Source organism: Anguilla anguilla, chromosome 7 (assembly GCF_013347855.1).
Source record: "Anguilla anguilla isolate fAngAng1 chromosome 7, fAngAng1.pri, whole genome shotgun sequence".
Classification (NCBI taxonomy): domain Eukaryota; kingdom Metazoa; phylum Chordata; class Actinopteri; order Anguilliformes; family Anguillidae; genus Anguilla; species Anguilla anguilla.
Window position 1 is genome coordinate 52,295,440 of NC_049207.1, and position 17,860 is coordinate 52,313,299.

The 17,860-nt window shown below is 50.0% G+C and overlaps 1 protein-coding gene across 3 annotated transcripts in view; it reads right to left on the minus strand.

Annotated features, from left to right (window-relative positions):
- Positions 1–2,111: 2,111 nt before the first annotated feature.
- The window catches only part of LOC118232147 (rho GTPase-activating protein 7-like), an 80,211-nt gene continuing 64,462 nt past the window's right edge, over positions 2,112–17,860 (minus strand). For all 3 annotated transcript variants that reach the window (XM_035426799.1, XM_035426800.1, XM_035426801.1), the window contains 11 exons: positions 16,681–16,744; positions 13,401–14,929; positions 12,262–12,441; positions 10,736–10,895; positions 10,057–10,261; positions 8,031–8,244; positions 7,432–7,546; positions 6,573–6,791; positions 4,769–4,986; positions 4,308–4,481; positions 2,112–3,902 (listed from right to left, as the gene is read on the minus strand). In XM_035426799.1, coding sequence (XP_035282690.1) covers positions 3,803–3,902; positions 4,308–4,481; positions 4,769–4,986; positions 6,573–6,791; positions 7,432–7,546; positions 8,031–8,244; positions 10,057–10,261; positions 10,736–10,895; positions 12,262–12,441; positions 13,401–14,929; positions 16,681–16,744 — 3,178 coding nt within the window. In that variant the 3' untranslated portion in view covers positions 2,112–3,802. The remainder of the gene's footprint in view (positions 3,903–4,307; positions 4,482–4,768; positions 4,987–6,572; positions 6,792–7,431; positions 7,547–8,030; positions 8,245–10,056; positions 10,262–10,735; positions 10,896–12,261; positions 12,442–13,400; positions 14,930–16,680; positions 16,745–17,860) is intronic.

Below are 17,860 nucleotides of genomic sequence, written 5' to 3' on the forward strand. Positions count from 1 at the left end.
TGTCATAGATAATAAGTAGTTTATGAAGGAATATTTATATATTAAACATTATTGATTGCTAAATATATAAATATGTAACTATCCATGGAACAGGATACTCCAGATAATTTTTGAAAATCTGGATCAAAATGTTACAATTACACACCATTGCAAGAAATCAGGTATTGGAGCATGTGCCTTGTTTGGTATTTTTGTGAGAATCAATTAAAAAAAAACTTGTTACAAGACAAATAATCAATATCAGTTTAAAGAGCAACAGGCCTCCCTCTACATCTCGCTCATTTTGCCACCGCTGGCTCCTAGCAACCATTCCCAGACTCTAAGGTCATCATTCCTTGTTAGAAATTCTGGGGGAAAATCATGATGTCAGCGGTTCAGCTGCTAGCAATCGTCCTGTTCGCACTTAAGGGGTTACGGCGGCTAAAACGATCACTTCCAGGGGATTTTCCGTTGCCTTGGGTACGAGAGCATCTGAACCGCACTGTAGTGATGCCAGTCCTGTCCTCTTGTTCTGGCCCATACGTACAAATCAAAACGACCAGACAAAACGGTTTATAAAAAGTAACTTTCAAATGAATATTAAATGAAAAATCATGTTGCACTAAACGTTTTTTAGGCATTACGTTTTCAAAACTACACAGACATGGTTACTTTGCCATCTACGTGAATGCATATCCTTATTTGAGGAAACTGCACACAAAGAAATGCGCGGGTCAAGAGGAGGAAAGAGAAGAAGACTGTGGCTGTTTCCTCGTCTTTCTGCACAGTTATCAGCGTGGGAAAAGCTTCTCACATTTCTGGAGAGTCGCTTTTATTTATCGACCTTTGTTTTGAAACTTTATCTACTACCAGTTCTCATTTGCCTCCTCTTTGAGATGTTTTCCCTCACAAGTGCTGGCCAAATGTTCAATTTTCACAGCGTTAAAAAGTTCACAGGTCCTTCTTGAAACAGCGTCCTCTTGTCAGAATTGATAATCTTTCCCACATGAACATGGAAGTGCTGTTGGCGTGCAGTTCTGGATTACGGACTTGGCTGTCCGTCATACAGCCTGCAGTTTATCAATCACTACATGACGTTTCAGGGAACCTAACTTTATAAAAAAAAAAAAACTTTCATAGCTGAATCCACAGAATCACACTCTTTCCTAACAGACTGATCTCATTACATTACAGGCATTTAGCAGATGCTCTTATCCAGAGTGACTTACACAACTTTTTTTAATTAAAAAATTTTTTTTTTTACACATAGCATCCATTTATAAAGCTGGATATATACTGAAGCGATGCAGGTTAAGTACCTTGCTCAAGGGTACAAAAGCAGTGTCCTACCAGGGAATCAAACTTGTGACCTTTAGGTTACAAGACTAACTCCTTACCCATCGTACTACACCGCCGCCCACTCAATCGCCCTCCAGGTTTGGATGAAAATGCTGGATGAACGACATCTGCAGGCCCAGCTAAGTGTGACTAAAACGGGTAAAACGATACCCTTGAAGAGGAAGTGAGCGACATCGCAATGTGAGGAATGGCTAATGAACTCCGCTAACGAGGTCTGGGCGTAAGAGCGGGGGGGCGGGGCTCTGGCGAAAGATGGCTCGCCCGTGATCGCCCCAAACTCTAATGTCATCTGCCTTTGAAGATATGCAGGGAGAGAGAGAGAGTACAATGTAAAGAGTGTCTGCTAAGTGCCTGTAATGTAATGTAATGGGACAGACGAGAGGACCAGCCCCTATTCAATACTTAAAACTTGTGACCATCCAGCAGACTGGCCCTAGCCCACAACACAACTAGGCCTTTGTCCAAAGCAGTGTTGTACCATAATACTAATGTTAGCACAGCTGAGATTACTGTTCTTACAGGAAACCTAGACTAAGACACTTTTACTTGGATGGCTTGATTTGGCTTGTAAAACCCATTACAAAGCTTGATTTAGCTTTTAATACTATTCCCTCAGATGTAATATTATATGCATGTTTATTGCATGCTTGGCTACTTCTGCTAAAGCACATCCTTTAAAGAAGAATTACACCTCAGAATATTTTCAGAATAGGATGACAAAGCAGTAAGTAATCCATCAGTCAGCCACAGGAGAACAACCACGAAGACAGCTCTTCTCATTTTGACACATTTAATAGTGCATTTAATGTTGACAGTCTGTACAGAAATAATACAAATGATAAAACATTTATTCACCATACCTTTCACACAACATTTACAGTAAAAGGACACAAGATACAAAACATATCTGAGGTATAAATACATGAATATGTTAAATTAATATTTATTGTCATGCATTATTCTCATTTGGCAGTATACAGTTAAAGTGTACATTTGGAATACACAGTATGTACAGAAAATTTATTGTATATTTAACAATATTTTTTGCAGAATCTGAAAATGTATTTTTTTAAAAAGCTTATGAATTCTTTTCATTTTAACTTCATATTTTATGTAACACTGAAACAGGTATGTAAGAAGCATACATAAAGTACTTTCCTTCTTTTAATGACATGATTGTACATTGCCATTTGGCTGTTCACCTTAAATTAGATACAATATCTTTATTTTTTCTACATCTTTGTGTTTTACAGTAAAACCTGTATAAAATCACCTTTATAAAAGGACCGATTCATTAGAATTTAAAAACCAGTAATTACAGAGATGCTTATTAGACCGCCTCCTCTGTCTCTCAACTTTGTTCTAATATCAAGCAGATTATAATCATGGATATTCTATTTTTATTTATTTTTATTGGGCTGCACGTTTGTAAAACATTCTAAAAGCACAACTCACTGTCTTCCTCGCCATGCTGAAGAGAAATAAATCAGTACTTATGTAAAGGGCCGTAGATGTGATGTAAAATGTAGATACTCTACTATAGTTTGATGTATTGTAATGACATTAATGTATATTCAATGCTTATGAACACCAAGTGGCTCGGTGCGAACGTATAAAATGTGGATTGTCTTTAGAAACAAAATTACATTCCCAAACAACGCTCTTTGTGCAATTCCTGATGAGACCGAATACAATTTTGCTCTTGTCTTGCGATCTTAAATTGTAAGAGTTTACAAGAGTAAACTGTAAAACTTTGGTCCTTCTTGCTTTTCACATACAGGGGGGATTATAATCTTGAGGATTATAAACTCTGCATTACCTTCTAATCTAATGGTGACCCAGCCACCCCAACCTAGCCTGCGTTCCTCCAAACCAGTGTTAACCAACTCTGTTCCTGGAGATCTACTGTCCTGTAGGTTTTCATTTCAACCCTAATCTGGCACACCCGATTCTGATAATTAGCATTTTAACAAAAGCTGTTGAAGGAAGTGTGCTACTTTGGGCTGGAGTGAAAACATACAGGATGGTAGATCTCCAGGAGCAGGTTTGGTTACCGCTGCTGGACGCCATCTTGGATAACAAGCAGGCGTGTCTTCCTCTGTTCCACGCAACTCCTCTCAGGCACCGTCCACACCACCCAAACCAACGCGCGGTGGTGCAGTCGCAACGCACCGCGACCTCTGCTTTTCCACGCTGGAAATCCCAAATAAAGCGTTCACATACGGTATCCGAGCGTTCACAAAAACGTGTTCACCGCGCACACGTTCCAGTCTGTTCTGTCGCTTCCCAGAAGCGGCCACAACCCCCTCCCGTGCCCCCTCCCAACGTTGCCCATGGCGACGCAGAAGCGCCCAGGTCCAAGTCCAAGGTGGCGGAGTCACTTGGCGTGACGGCGGATAGGGGGCGGAGTCGCTCGGCGTGACGGCGGCCGTGGAACACGCGGGCCTCTCTCCCGCTGCTTCGCTCATTTTTCGGGCTGACTGGTGAAGGAGTCTCTTATTCGCCCCACCTCGGCCGCACACGTGTGCCCAAACATCTTGTTGTACCATTCTGGACAGCGCCCCCTGTGGTGGAGATGGAGAAACATGTAACTTGTCAGACAGAGAAGCCATTTCTCGCCTAGTCACTGCTCTACCGGGTCTCAACCTTCTATCCTACACAAGAGATGAGTGTAGCGTCTTTGTCGAAGAAGCACTTAGTTTATCTACTTAATATATAAAAACTCCCTGAAATCTTAAACAGATACAATTTTGCTGGGTATAGTTAAACTGTTCATTTAACTATTGAACATAGCCGCATACACCAAAATGCAAATAGGTAGGATTTTACTGGGTGAGGGATGTATCGAAGCTTGGAAATGTGTTGGGCATTCGTCAGAGGATATATGAACAGTGCAGAGACTTAAACAAGGGCTTAGGGATCAAGTGAAGTTCCACACGCTTCAGTCCCATGGACTGCGTCCGCCTCACCTGCAGTCCGTCCTGCAGATGTAGGTGAGCCGCGACTTGTTGGACCCGCAGGGCTCGATGAAGTAGCGCGACGTCAGCACGTTGACCCGCACGCCCATCTGCGCCGCCCCGTCGTGGTCCACCGACTTGGCGATTATTGCGCACGCACCCTTGGGCAGATCAGTCGCCCACATTCTGTTAAAAAAAACAAAAAAAAAAAAACACATTCACGTGATGTCTCAAATGAAAAAAAGTCAGTTTCTGATAAAGAAGCTTCCAGTGTCCTCATAGAAATCGAATATACTGTAATATACTGTAAACATCAAATGTAGCTTTAATCCAGGCAATTGGCGGAGGGAAAATAGCCAGTGTAGTTAAAGTGGCAGGCCATTGGCTGAAGGGAGTGGGGTGCGGCTTGTGTGCAGTTAATGTGGCAGGCCATTGGCTGAAGGGAGTGGGGCGGGGCTTGGACAGAGACTCACCTCAGTACCACGTGGTCGCGGGTGGGGTGCGGCGCCATGCTGTTCTGGACGTACTGGTAGACCTCCGTCTGGCCGCCCAGGTTCTCCACCACCTTGGACTCCAGCAGGTCCTCGTCCCAGCGGTGCTGCTCCCGCAGGAGCCGGGTCAGAACCTCCTCCGGGGCGGCCGGGACCTCCGCCGTAGCCTTCCACACGCGCAGCGGGTATCCGTCGTGCACCTGCAACAGCGAGAGGGCCAGGGTGAGACTCAGAGACCAGCGATGGACAGCAGGCCCCAAACGAACGTGCACGGGGAACGTGGGGTATGTTCGGAGAGCAGTGGAGATGGTGTCTTTTAGGGACTTACAAGCTTTATTGGACAATGCAGTGTAAAAGGGACAGGAAGAATGGGGGGCGAGAGAGAGGGAGGGTCACATGACAAGGGTCGCGCGGATGGATTCAAAGCGCTGGCGTGTTGGACGGTGCTCTACAGACTACGCCACTGAGACACCCGAGTTATGGTGCCTTTCTAACACTGGCACAGGATCACAGGATGCACGTACAGGAGTGGGAAGTGGGACAGGGGTGGTGAAGGGGGGGGGTGGCAGTGGTGGGGGGGGGGCAAAGAGAGACTGATGAGGCATCTGACAACAGTAAAAGCTCAGATGCAAAGATTAATGCAGTTATCTTAACTAATAGCATCGTAAAAGTCTTTGTGCAAGATGTCGGCGTATGGGCCTAATAAGACAGAGGAAGTGGCTCTCTGAGATGGTTTGAGTTAACAAGGCTGTATCCACCAGCTCCGAGGTTGTTTAAGGACACAGCTTTTATTTTTTACGACAAAATAAAGTCTGGGGGCTGCAAGCAAGCCAGTTTACTTCCTCTTGCTTATCTTACTTAAACTGCGGTTCGACTTGTTGACAATCTTTCTTTTTTTAAAGAACAGCACAGCAAATGCGATCCCATTAACTTAATTGGAGCCCCGAGAAAGCCTTAATCCCGCTAACAATGACCAGATACTCTGTCTTTTAACAGGGACTCCCAAACCGCAGGGAGGAACAAAACGGAGGAGAAGAGCGAGGGAGGGTGTTTCGGATCGTACGGCCCAAGGAACGGTTAAAAACCGAACCCAACGGACTGTGACCGTGACTCAAAAGTAAAGAATGAAAACAGTTTGCATAAACAAAGAGATTCTGTGAAAAATAACGCCCCTCAGCCTTTTTTTTAAAGCACTTCAGCTGTGCTTTGCTTTATGACAAAAGAGACCAGGTGCACCATCGAACAGGAGCAACACTTTCATATGGTGCGTGACAAGTCAGAGCACTGATCGATGAAATTGTCTGGTAAATATAGAAAAACAAAAACAAATTGAAGGATTAGCAGATGCTCTTATCCACAGTGACTTACTCAGCTTTTTGCATTTTTTACACAGTATTCATTTATACAGCTGGATATACTGTATACAACGGCGGTGTCTTGCCTGGGAATTAAACCTGCAAATATTTAGGTTGCAAGGCCAGTTCCTTAACCGTTATCCTACACTGCATAAGGCCTGTTGGAGATACCCATTGCCGATTGGATTCTACGGTAAACTGGGATGTTGTACAAGACCTTCAGGAGTGGAATCTACTGAAGCCTGATGTGGTGCTACAACTGAAAGCCAAACTGCATTTAAAGACATGAGGTGAATAAGAAATCCCATTCAGAGAATTCCTCAGGAAGTATGCATGGGGAGAGAGGAAGGTGGAGAGAGAGAGAGAGAGAGAGAGTGAGAGAGAGAGAGACTGAGAGAGATTATTAATGTTATGAGAGAGAACCCAAGCACCTTCTTGCAGGCCAGCTCGGTCTGCTCCGGGGTGGAGTAGCTGTCGTAGCCCTTAAACTTGTCCCTGGCCTCCTTCAGCAGGCTGTCCAGGCCCTCCTTCAGGAAGGCCCTGAACCCGGGGGCCTGGTCCGGGCCGGCCTCTCCCAGCTCCTCCAGCCTGGGCGGGTGCAGGCCCTGCTCCATGTAGGAATTCCTGCAGCGGCTCATTTCCTCGGGAATCTGGGAACGTCGGCGGGACGGGATCGGGTTAATCTCCAACGGAAGCCGAGAAGGTTTCACGGGGAAAAAAGTGAGCGGGAAACACTGCCTCTTTCTCTATCTCCTTACAATCGTTTTCCTCGAAATAAGTCCTAAACAAAAATGCTCCCCCTCGTGAATGGCTCCGGAATTAAATTGCTGATGAATGCTAATTTTATGAAATCATCAAATTCAATTTACTTCGCCTAAATTCATTATCCATACCTATCCAATTTAGGCTTTTCCCCACTCACATTTTGCTCATTAAAAGGGTGAAAGGTGAGCTGAGGCTGGAAACGTGCGTTGATAGCACTCTCCAGTGAGTAATGTACGACAGGAGGGCTCAAGAGATGGTTATACAAGAGATGTTTGCCAATTGCATTAAGCTCCAAACCTCAGCAAACAGAATGCTAAGTGATGGGCACATTTTCTTTAAGTGAGGCAAATCTGCTAGTTATTTTTTTGCAATGTGTTCCAAATAAGCCAGCTTTTTTCAGAGGACACTTGGGAACACTGACAGACATCTGAACTGGTCATATTTGAGCCCCCTCCGCTTTCCTCCCCTCCCCTCCCCTCCCCTCCCAGAGCGTTTCCCATGATGCTTTGCGGAGAGAGAGCGCACCTGGAAGAGCTTCTTGCATTCGGCGATCATGTGCGCCAGCCCCTGGGTGGCGGCCAGGTTCTCGTTCAGGTCCTTCTGGTCCGGCTTTCCGAGGCTGTGCTTTCTGTGCATCACCCTGTCGCGGAGAAACGGCGTTCCCGTCAGAAACGGCGTTCCCGTCAGAAACGGCTTTTCCCCTCAAACAATGGGACCGGGGCAAAGGCGCAAGAATTTGGGTACACGAGCAGCGTGAGAACACAGGAAACCTCAGCACAAAGGCCAGATGGCACTCTGTGTGTGTGTGTGTGTGTGTGTGTTTATATGTGTGTGCATGTGCGCTGCATGCTTGTGGCTTGTGTACGGGTGTTTATTCCAATTTTTAGATGTAATTAATATGCAATAAAGAAAGCAGTAAAAACTGCTAATGGAGGTTCATCATTAGACAGACCTTTGAGATTTGGGTGGTGATTAATTTCATTTTCGCTCCAACCCTCCCCCCTACGACCCTGACCAGGAAGCAGGTTAGATGACGGATGGACAGCGTGAGTTTAGACCCCCCCCCCCCCCCCCCAGTTTGGGCTGAGCCGTGGAGGCGGGACTGGCCTGCCCGTGCCCCTTACCTGGGGGAGGAGTTCTCCCTCTTCAGGGTGTTGAGGTGGAAGAGGGAGGGCGCCAGGCACACGGCCAGGTTGGTGCTGGTCATCTGGTTCTCCGCCACGTTGGCGGTGACGTCGCTGAGGAAGAAGAGCAGCGTCTGCAGCGCCTCCCGGTGGTCGTCGGGCAGCAGCAGCGTTGCCGCCTTGATGGCCTGGAGACGCAGGTCTTTGGGCACGTCTGGAAGGGGGGAGGGGGGCAGGAGATGGGAGGTCATTTAGGGGGTACTATCCTACTGTTGAGATGCCCTGAAATATCCTGTTCCACAGGAACATGGATACCCCTACAGGGGACAACTTCAGCAAACTGATATTTAATATATAGCATGTTTGATCTGGAAGGGGGGAGGGGGGCAGGAGATGGGAGGTCATTTAGGGGGTACTATCCTACTGTTGAGATGCCCTGAAATATCCTGTTCCACAGGAACATGGATACCCCTACAGGGGACAACTTCAGCAAACTGATATTTAATATATAGCATGTTTGATTAGCCTGGAAATCAAACATTTTCAACCAGCAAATCATTTTTCCTATAGAAATCACTGCCATGTATGAAAGAATATCATACACGCTACAGAGCTTACTTAGAAGCCATGTACAAACAATCATAGCCACGGACAAGAGAGCTCAATTTCAAACGTGATTGCCTTCAAGCTTGGACCCGTGAATCAACATGTATCAATCTGTCCTTTCAAATAACTGCCATTGAGCTTGCTTTGACTGCCCATACAGACTTTTCCATTCAGATGAATTGGGAAAAACTTGTAATGGAGTGAAACTATTTGTTTGAGTCAGAAATGGTTTGTTTGTGTCTAAATCAGTGGGCTGAAAGCTCCTAAAGCACAATCCCCCTCCTGGCTTATCTTGGGTTTAAAAATATTCTATCAAGAAGGTTCAAAATATTTGTGCTAAAAAAAATCCAATTTAATTTCAGAAAAATACACTAAGCTGACCTTTAAAAGGTAAATCTAATCAGCAATTTAGGCTGAACAGCACATAGTTTCCAGTCTAACAGGGGAAAAAAAAAACTGTAAAAAAAGATAAAAAGAATTCATTGTGTGTCCTCAAGTCATCTGATGGATATTTACAGTTTCCTTTTCCGTGTTAAATCCGTCAACAACATCCACCAGACTGGTCGTAAAAATCTTTTTTTTTTAAAAGTACCCAGAACAGAGGACTACGAATGCTTTGAACTCTCAATGTTAAACGGCAGGTCAACTGCATGGAAAATCACCGTTTCAGTTTACCAGTCTACCCCCTTCTTGGATGTTGGAGCATTAAGAGGTCGTGGGACAAACTAAACATCTTTGTCTGGATGAGGGGGTTGGGAGGTTTGTGTTATGAAAACCATTAACTGACCGCATGATTAATGCAGATTCTGAGAGGAGCCCTGTGCTGTTTCAGATCACATGTGCCCCCCCCCACCCCCCCCCCTCAACTACAGAGGAACACTAACAGAAACGAAGAGGGGAAAAGCATGTGATCTACCATTGGGATCCTTCTACTGAGCAACCGCCTCCCCACTGCTCTACAACATCACGTTTAATCTAATATGCACTGGGCCTGGGAACATAACCGCCTAACTGAATGGAAGACCAGCAATTCCTAAATATACAGGAGTCAAAAAAGATAGTGCCTGACCTTGATATTTCCACGTAACACAACTACAAGAGTCCAATACACAAAAATACATGCAAGGGAAAGGGGGATGGGGTCATCAAACTTGTGCTTAGCAGCCTTGAATTGAGCAAGGTACTTAACCTGCATTGCTTCAGTTCCAGCTGTATAAATGGATGCAATGTGAAATGCAATGTCAGTCGTGTGTGTGAGTCGCTCTGGATAAGTGCGTCTGCTAAATGCCTGTAGTGTAATGTAATGAGAATGATAGTACACCCCCTAGCAACAGCAGTATCGTTAGCGGCATCGGAGCATCCGGGCTTTTGGGTGTAAAAGCGGTGTTTTTTTTGGGCTGCGGCGGCGGCTGAGGCTCACACTGGTAGATCTGCAGGAAGGTCTCGGACAGCTTGCTGGTGAGCAGCGGCTCGGGCAGGTCCCGGAAGTACTGCTTGAGCATGTCGGCCACGTCGTAGGCCGACTGGCCCTCGTAGCCGACGCCCACGCCGTCCGCGCACGCCTCGTTCATCTGGCGCAGCGCCTGGATGCGCGACTTCACCCCCGACTTCCGGAACAGCCCCACCTGCGGCGGGGGGAGACGGCGGAACGGTCACGGGCGTTAGCGGGGTGGGGGGGGGGGGCACGGGGTGGAGGGGGGGGGGGGCACTCGCCTTTACGAAAACAAACAGTGGCTGGCTCGGTATCCCAGCATGGGCCGGCCAACATGACCCATTTACCCCCCCCCCCCCTTCAAAATCCACCGACCGCTCTGTCCTTGGTCCTCAGTTTGTGAGGAGATCACGTAACGTTAAGGCTGCACACTCATACAGAGGGATACGTTTGGAGGATTCTGGATCGCCATATGTCCTTACGTAATGGTGAATGGAAAAAGGGGATACTGTTGTGCTAAGACACACCGATGACATAATTCTCTTCGTCTGATATTCTCCAGCAAAGGCGTGAAATCTTTTTTGTTTGCACAGTAAACATCTCTGCTGATGGTCAGATGACCCTTGTGACAGCCGCATGTGTTTTTTTAAAGTTTTTTTTTACTGACCTGGTCCAGGCACTGGCTGCGTAGGTACCGCATGGCCTGCTGGATGCTCTGGGGCAGGGGCTGCCCACTGCGCTGGACGTTCACCTGGAGGGGGACCCCGAAAACGTTCCGGTCTTTGTAGTCGCGCACCTTGATCCTCTTCATGAACTTGGGCACAGCCCTGCGAAGGGGGACAGCCAGAACACCGCAGCCGATGAGCGGAACGCTGTCCTCGATTCTTAGAACCTTCTCGTTTCTATGGTTACAGTGATTGACTGCTCAGGCTGATTAACTGACAAACGTTCTGTCCAGGGATACATTCGATAAGCAAAAGTCATATCTATTCAGCTCTTAGAAATGTCATTAACATGCGTTTTAAAAAAAGTCTTAAAACCTGCTAAGGCAATTGCATCACAGGTCACATGACTGGCCACTTCCACCATTGTACCCAAAAACCTTTAACTGTTACTCAAATGCATGTGATTTAGCATTAAGCTCTCTGGTGGGCTGTATGTGACTGACAGAGCCTGTAACAGTTCAGACCCACACGTGCCTAATGCCTATAAGACGGAAAAACAAACAAACGAAAAACTGAAAAACAAGCCGGCCCATGTGACCGGGGGCGTCGCCTCCCGCACAAGAGCAGTCCTGTTTCGGCACATTTTCAACCCCAGATTTCGCACCGCTCCCCCCCCCCCCCTTGTGATGCCCTCTGTTCTCGCCATGGCAACGTAAATAAACCTACCCCGAGGGGATTTAAAAAAACGCTTTATTTTTTTTTTAAGAAGAAGGGAAGCGCGTGTTTATAAGCGGGCATAAAGCGGGCCCCTGTGTGAGGGACGGGGCGAGGAATCCGAGAGGAACACATCGCGACCGCCGCGGGGAACCCCAAACACGCGGGGACCACCGTCGACGCGGCGCTCTGTCAGCGGAGAACACAAGCGGCCGCTCTGTGGGACGGCGCGCGGCCGACGCAACGTCGGCCTTCTGAACAGAGGGGCGCTTTAAAAACACGGGGAGGCACCGCTCAGCCCCACTGGGCGTGGGACTCTTTGCACAGCCGAAATTCCTGGAATGGCTGTAAGTGGGGGGAGGGGGGGCGGATTTTCCAGTTGCACCGTTAGAGTAAATGGGTGGGGTGGTGGGGGGGGGGGGGGCAAGGGGGAGAGGGGTCCACACCTGCATTAGCTAATTGGGCCTCACGGGGCACCCTTGGGACTCCAGGACTGAGATATCTGAAGAGGGGGAACCGGGACATGCTACCAACTTAAAGTAAAAACAAAATGAATCGTTCTCCTTTCGACCGACTTTACACCACCCCGGCTCAGCCTGCTCGAGCACCGGGGGTCATCGGGAGGTCCTGTTACTTCGGCTCGTTCGGCTACGCCGTACAGACAAAACTGTCGAAAGTGAACGTTCTGGATGTCTCCTTCCCAGTGTTGATATCACGGGGCATAATTACCGTCTGAAAAAACTGAAACCCTAGACCCTTTACCCCCGCTCCCCCCAGCATGCTGAGTGCTAAGGCCCTGGGAAGCGATACGCACCAGCTGAAGCCGTGCTTGTTGGTGGGGGTGTACTTCTCCAGCAGGGCGGTGAGCTTGAGGAGCGAGAACTTCTGCAGGAGGTTCATCTGCAGGACGGACTGGCAGTTGATCTGGAGCAGCGCGGAGGACAGGCTGGGCCGGTGGGAGCTCTGGAAGCTGTGCCAGCGTAGCCTCTGAGGCCTGCAGGTAACACACACAGGAGGGGGTGGGAATAGGGGGTCAGTGAATACCTGAAGGCTGTGCCAGCGTAGCCTCTGAGGCCTGCAGGTAACACATACATGGGAGAGGGGGTGGGAATAGGGGGTCAGTGAATACCTGGAAGCTGTGCCAGCGTAGCCTCTGAGGCCTGCAGGTAACATACACAGGAGGGGGTGGGAATAGGGGGTCAGTGAATACCTGGAGGCTGTAGGTCTGTCCTAAAGGGGGGGGGGGGGCAGTGAATACCTGGTAGCTATAGTTGTGTCCTAAAGGATTGACAAACCACGCTATTTCCGACAGGTGGCTAACAAAACATTTATCCTCCCTCTGAGTTAAAAAAAAAAGAAAGAAAGAAATCGGATCAAATCTAATTGAATTACCAAGATAGTGATCTCCCTAACTATTACATATTGAGAATCAATCAAGATTACAGTCCCTCCCCCCTCAAAGATGACAACGGCTCTGGCATTCCTCTCGCATACTATTGGCTCTGGGCACGTTGCTCACAGTCCGTCTCCCTGATATACGGCATTCCTGAGCGAAGCCAAACGCTGTTAGCGAGGCCATTGCGTAACAGGGGGCAGAGGGTAAAAGCGCTACTCCCTTTAAACAGGGACAGGGGTAAAGAGATAAGGACGGAGATCAAACGGCGGGGGGGGGGCACAGACGGACAGATAAACGGCAGTGTGGTATAATGGGTAGAGAGCTGGCCTTGTAACCGAAAGGTCACAGGTTCGATTCCCGGTGAGGACGCTGCTGTTACTGCTGGTACTTAACCTGCATTGCTTCAGAATATATCCAGCCGTATAAATGCATGTAATGTACTGTAAATGCTGTGTAAGAAGTTCGTGTAAGTCGCTCTGGATAAGAGCGTCTGCTAAATGCCTGTAATGTAATAAACGAGCGGAGATTTTTTTTTTCCGCGGAAAGGATGAGGTCACCTGTTGGACCGGGTGAGCGAGGCCCCCACGCCGGAGTCCCGCCTCTCGCGCGCGGCCAGCGCCTCGTCCTGCTCGCCGGCGGGGCTGCCGGTGCTGTCCAGGTCGCTGCCGTTCTCTGCCTCCTCCAGGCGGTTCTGGAGCGGCGAGGAGGGGCACGGCGAGACCGAGTCCAGCGCCGAGTCCGAGTCTCCGCCCCCCTCCTCGCACGTCTGCTCCGACCACTCGCTGACGAAGCGCTGCAGCCCGCGCACGTGCTGCAGGATGTCGTCCAGCTTGGGGCAGCGGGCCCGCCCCTGCCCCTCCTCCTCGCCCTCCCCCTCCTCCTCCTCGCGGTCCAGGAGGAGCAGCGGGGACGGCACGTTGTCGTAGAAGCTGAGCCGGCTGTCCAGGGAGCCGGCCGAGTTTCGGCGGGTGGAGCCCTTGGAGCTGTCGTCGCTGCTGCCCCGCCGCAGCCGGAGGCGGGGGCTGCCGTTGCGGAGCGCCTTGGGGAACGTCCCGGGCTTGTGGCCCTCGGGGATGAAGAAGATCACCTCCTCCTCCTCCTCCTCCTCCTCTTCCTCGTCCGCCGCCGCCGCCGCCTTCGTCGCCGCTTCCTTCCGGTTGCGGCGGTTCTGCTGGGCCACCGCGTCGCCCCCCGCCGGCCCCGGGGCCTGGCCCGGCTCCTCCTCCTCCAGGGAGGGCTGCAGGTGCAGCAGGCTGAAGGGGTCGAAGCCCTCCAGGTACATGCCGCCGCGCTTGTTGTTGTTGTTGCCGCCGACGGCGCTTCGGCTCCGGGCCCGGGTGACGGGGCTGGGCGTGCTGACCGCGCTGCTGCCGGCCTCCGATTGGCTGCTGCTGCTGCTGCTGCTGCCGCTGGTCTGGCCGGAGTAGGACACGCTGCGGCTCCTGGGCCCGCCCCCCGGCCCGTTGAGGCTGGAGATCTCCACGCAGTTGAGCCGGCGCAGCTTCTCCTGGTCCACGCCCTCCTGCAGCACCGGCTCGCCGATCATCAGCTTGGACATGACCTTCTTCTTCTTGCTGGGCGAGCTCTTCAGCCGCAGGCTCTCCATCCGCTTCAGGAAGCTCTTGGCCTTGGAGCGCGTGCTCTTGCCGCCCGGCTTGCCGTTGAGGGCGGCCAGGACGCCGGGCACCTCCCTGGGCGAGGAGGGCGGGGGCGGGCCCTCGGAGGAGCGGTCGTCGCAGGGGCCCGAGCCGGCCGAGGAGCAGACGCTGGTCACCGAGTCGGCCCTGGCGGTGGAGGGGGCGGTGGTGGAGGCGGTGGTGGAGGCCGCCCCCTGGCTCCCCGTGCTGCTCCCCAGGCTGTGCAGGGAGCTGACCTCCGGCTGCTCGCTCAGGTCGCTCAGCACGCTCTCGGCGCTGACGCCCACCTTCAGCCCCGCGCCGGAACCTTCCGCGGCCGGCGGGGGGGCGGGCTCGCCCGGGGGCGAGAACACGTCCAGCTCGTCCAGCCGGGACCAGCGCTTGCTGTGCCTCTGGAAGGTCCAGCGGGCGCTGATGGCGCACGGCTCATCCTCGTCCGAGTCCTCGCTCTGCGGGGGGGGGGGGGGGGGGGGGGGGGGCACAGGTGAGAACTCGCCGAGAGAAGGGCCCGATCACATGACCACAGCTCATTCACTCACCTTCTCGTTTGCACCAACTCACCAACTCACCAACCTCTCATATGTTCCCATACGTACTGTCATATCTGGAGCCAAAGCTCATACAACATCTGACAAATCTTTGGTCAATGGCTCCTAACCTTTTGGGTCCAAATATTACATTACTGATCGGACCTTGGTTGACACCTTCTGGAATGTATGTGGACTCTAAGATGCATTATTAAACCTTGTAACCTTCTTAACTGTGGTTCTGAAGTTAATTTACTCATTTGGGAGATAAGATAACTGGGGAGGGCATTGTGCGTTACTTGTCCATGTCAGACTCACAAGAGCCACATGTGTCTCCAGTTACTTTATCACTGCCCCAGAGGCAACAGGAAATTCCATCCCCGCTCCGGTCTTAAACTCCAGTCAGGCCGGGGGGTTAGGAAGTCCCCCAGACCCTTTCCAACAGCAGCTTCCTTTTCAAAGGGACTTTGTGCTCGGATACCCCAATTCCACGACTGAATAGCGGCCACTGTACCCAGAGGCGGTCTTAACTTCTAAAAAGCGCGGCTGAGACAGTGATCGCGGCTTCGCGGAGCTTCTGAAGTCTCCTCGCGGTGACTAATGAAACGGTGACAAAACGTCCGTAAAAAAACCAGGCCGATTTACCGCCCCTGGAGGGTCGCACGTGCTCTTTCATCAGGGACAGCCCCCGCGGGACGAGGACCCCCCCCCCCCCAGACCCCGCCCCGTCTGTCGCACTGCCCGCGCTAAAACTAATTAACCCTGTGACACACCGCGGATGAAAGGAGCCCGTCGCTAGCTCACGTGCTAGCAGATTCCACGATAAAAGGGCTCCGTTTCAATTCGATTCCGATCGCATGAAGCGTTTCCAAGGGGGGGGGGGCGTCCAACAGCACGGTTTGACTGTGAGAATTTGACGGGGTGCGTCTAAATGATCTTACGCCCTGACTGTCCGTCAAGGACTGTGACAAGCAGCGCGCTGCATACCGCGCATACAAAAAGCCTGAATGGAAGGCAGTTACACAACGAGCATGAACGCATTCCAGCGCTAGGTAGGGTCGCGCCTTTATAAAGTCAGCAAATGACCCCCTTCGGTGTCTTCTGACCCTCCTCGATCCCAGAGGTCAACAGTGACACTGTTGATCATTCAGGCCCATTCACTAAGGGGGTCGTCTGTATGCAGATGACAGACTGACACAGCTTTTTTTGCACCGAGAGAGAAATTCACTCATGGAAAAAATGTCCAGAAGCAAGACATGCCACGATGAAAACTGCGCTGACAGCAGTTGTATGGTTGCCATTTATCCTGAGGCTAATTCCAGCAAATATCTTTTTTATTTCTCAAACTCAGTATGAGTTTAAAACACCCACCCACCCTCTCTCCTTCACACACACACACACACACACAAAGTTATAAAAATACAATTCTAATAATTATACTAGAGAACAAGCGTGTTCCATGCATATACACGTTCCTTTTCATATAAACTTATCTTACCTCAAGTAAAAAAAAAAAAAAAAAACTATGACATACAACAGACTCCTGACCATTAAAAGTGAATCCGTGTGGAAAAGGGAACTCTCCTTTTAAGCGCCAAACGATGAAAAGGAAATGCAAGATAATATACTTAAATTAAAGATAGTAAAACTTAAATTAAAGATAGTAAACTCACTTGTTTTCTCTGTGGAGTAATTTCCAGCCTCATCACAGCACATTTATTCAGGGTGTTGAGCCGCCTGTGAATAACACACACACGCACACACACACACACACACGCACGCACGCACACACACACACACACACACACACACACACAAAGGGAATTTTAAAAAGACATTCCAGCTTTCGGTCCAAGCCTCTCTTCAGACCTATTGTTTGACTCGTTAACAAACATAACACATCTGCAAAAAAAAAAAAAACCTTTTACAAAGAGGGAAAAGAAAGCTTCTTAATGAGGTGGTAAAGGACAAGCTTAGGAAAGGGGAGGAAAAAAATGTGGGAAAACGGCTAAAAAACAGAAGAGAAAGCTTATCCCCCCCGCCACACCTGGTAGGTGTCCTTCCAGACTACTTTTCAAGAGATCAACCGAGCTGAACTGGAGGCTTCGCTTAGCGTTGAGTAATGCCTTCCAGATGAGAGCCACCAGCTGGGCTGGGCTCGTCTGCCTTCAATCAGCTGTGGACCCGACCCCCCCGCCCCCCCCCCCGCTCCACCGGCCCGGCTCCACTGCCTCCTGCACTCAAACGCTTTCCCTCACAAGCCACACGTACGCGAAAGACAATCACGTAACCCGCCGTCCCCTCCAAACGGCCTTTTTGAATGGCACCACCCCATCACATCACATAACGCATTTGCTAGTAACGCAAGCGCTCCTCTGGTGTTTTTTTTTTTTGTTGCGCCTTTTCCCCTGTTAACTGACTGCCTGTGTAGTAACACGCATGGCCGGGCCCATTTCAAACTCCCACTGGGAGGAACGACGACGAGAGAGTAGCGTGACAGGAGAAGGACATTCCTAGATAACGGACTGATGCCTCCATTCGATACGTGTTTTGAAAGGAGGGAAACCGAAGCATCTGTGAAGCAGTAATCATCTTCCCCTACCTAGAGTCGGCCTCAAAGACAGGGCGGAGAAGTGGCTTATCGTCTTATCGTCTTTTTTTTTTAAGTGTGCGATATCTGAGGTAATCTCTCCTGCAAATCGTCCGACAAATATGTTTTTGGTTACGCAGGTGAAAGAATGCCATTAAGAGCCTGGAAGAGTTTGTAGCACAGGGGTTTCTTTTTTTTGTTTTTGTTTTTTTGAGGGGGTGCGGGGTGTGGGGGGGGGTGGGGAGGGGTGCGGGGTATGGGGG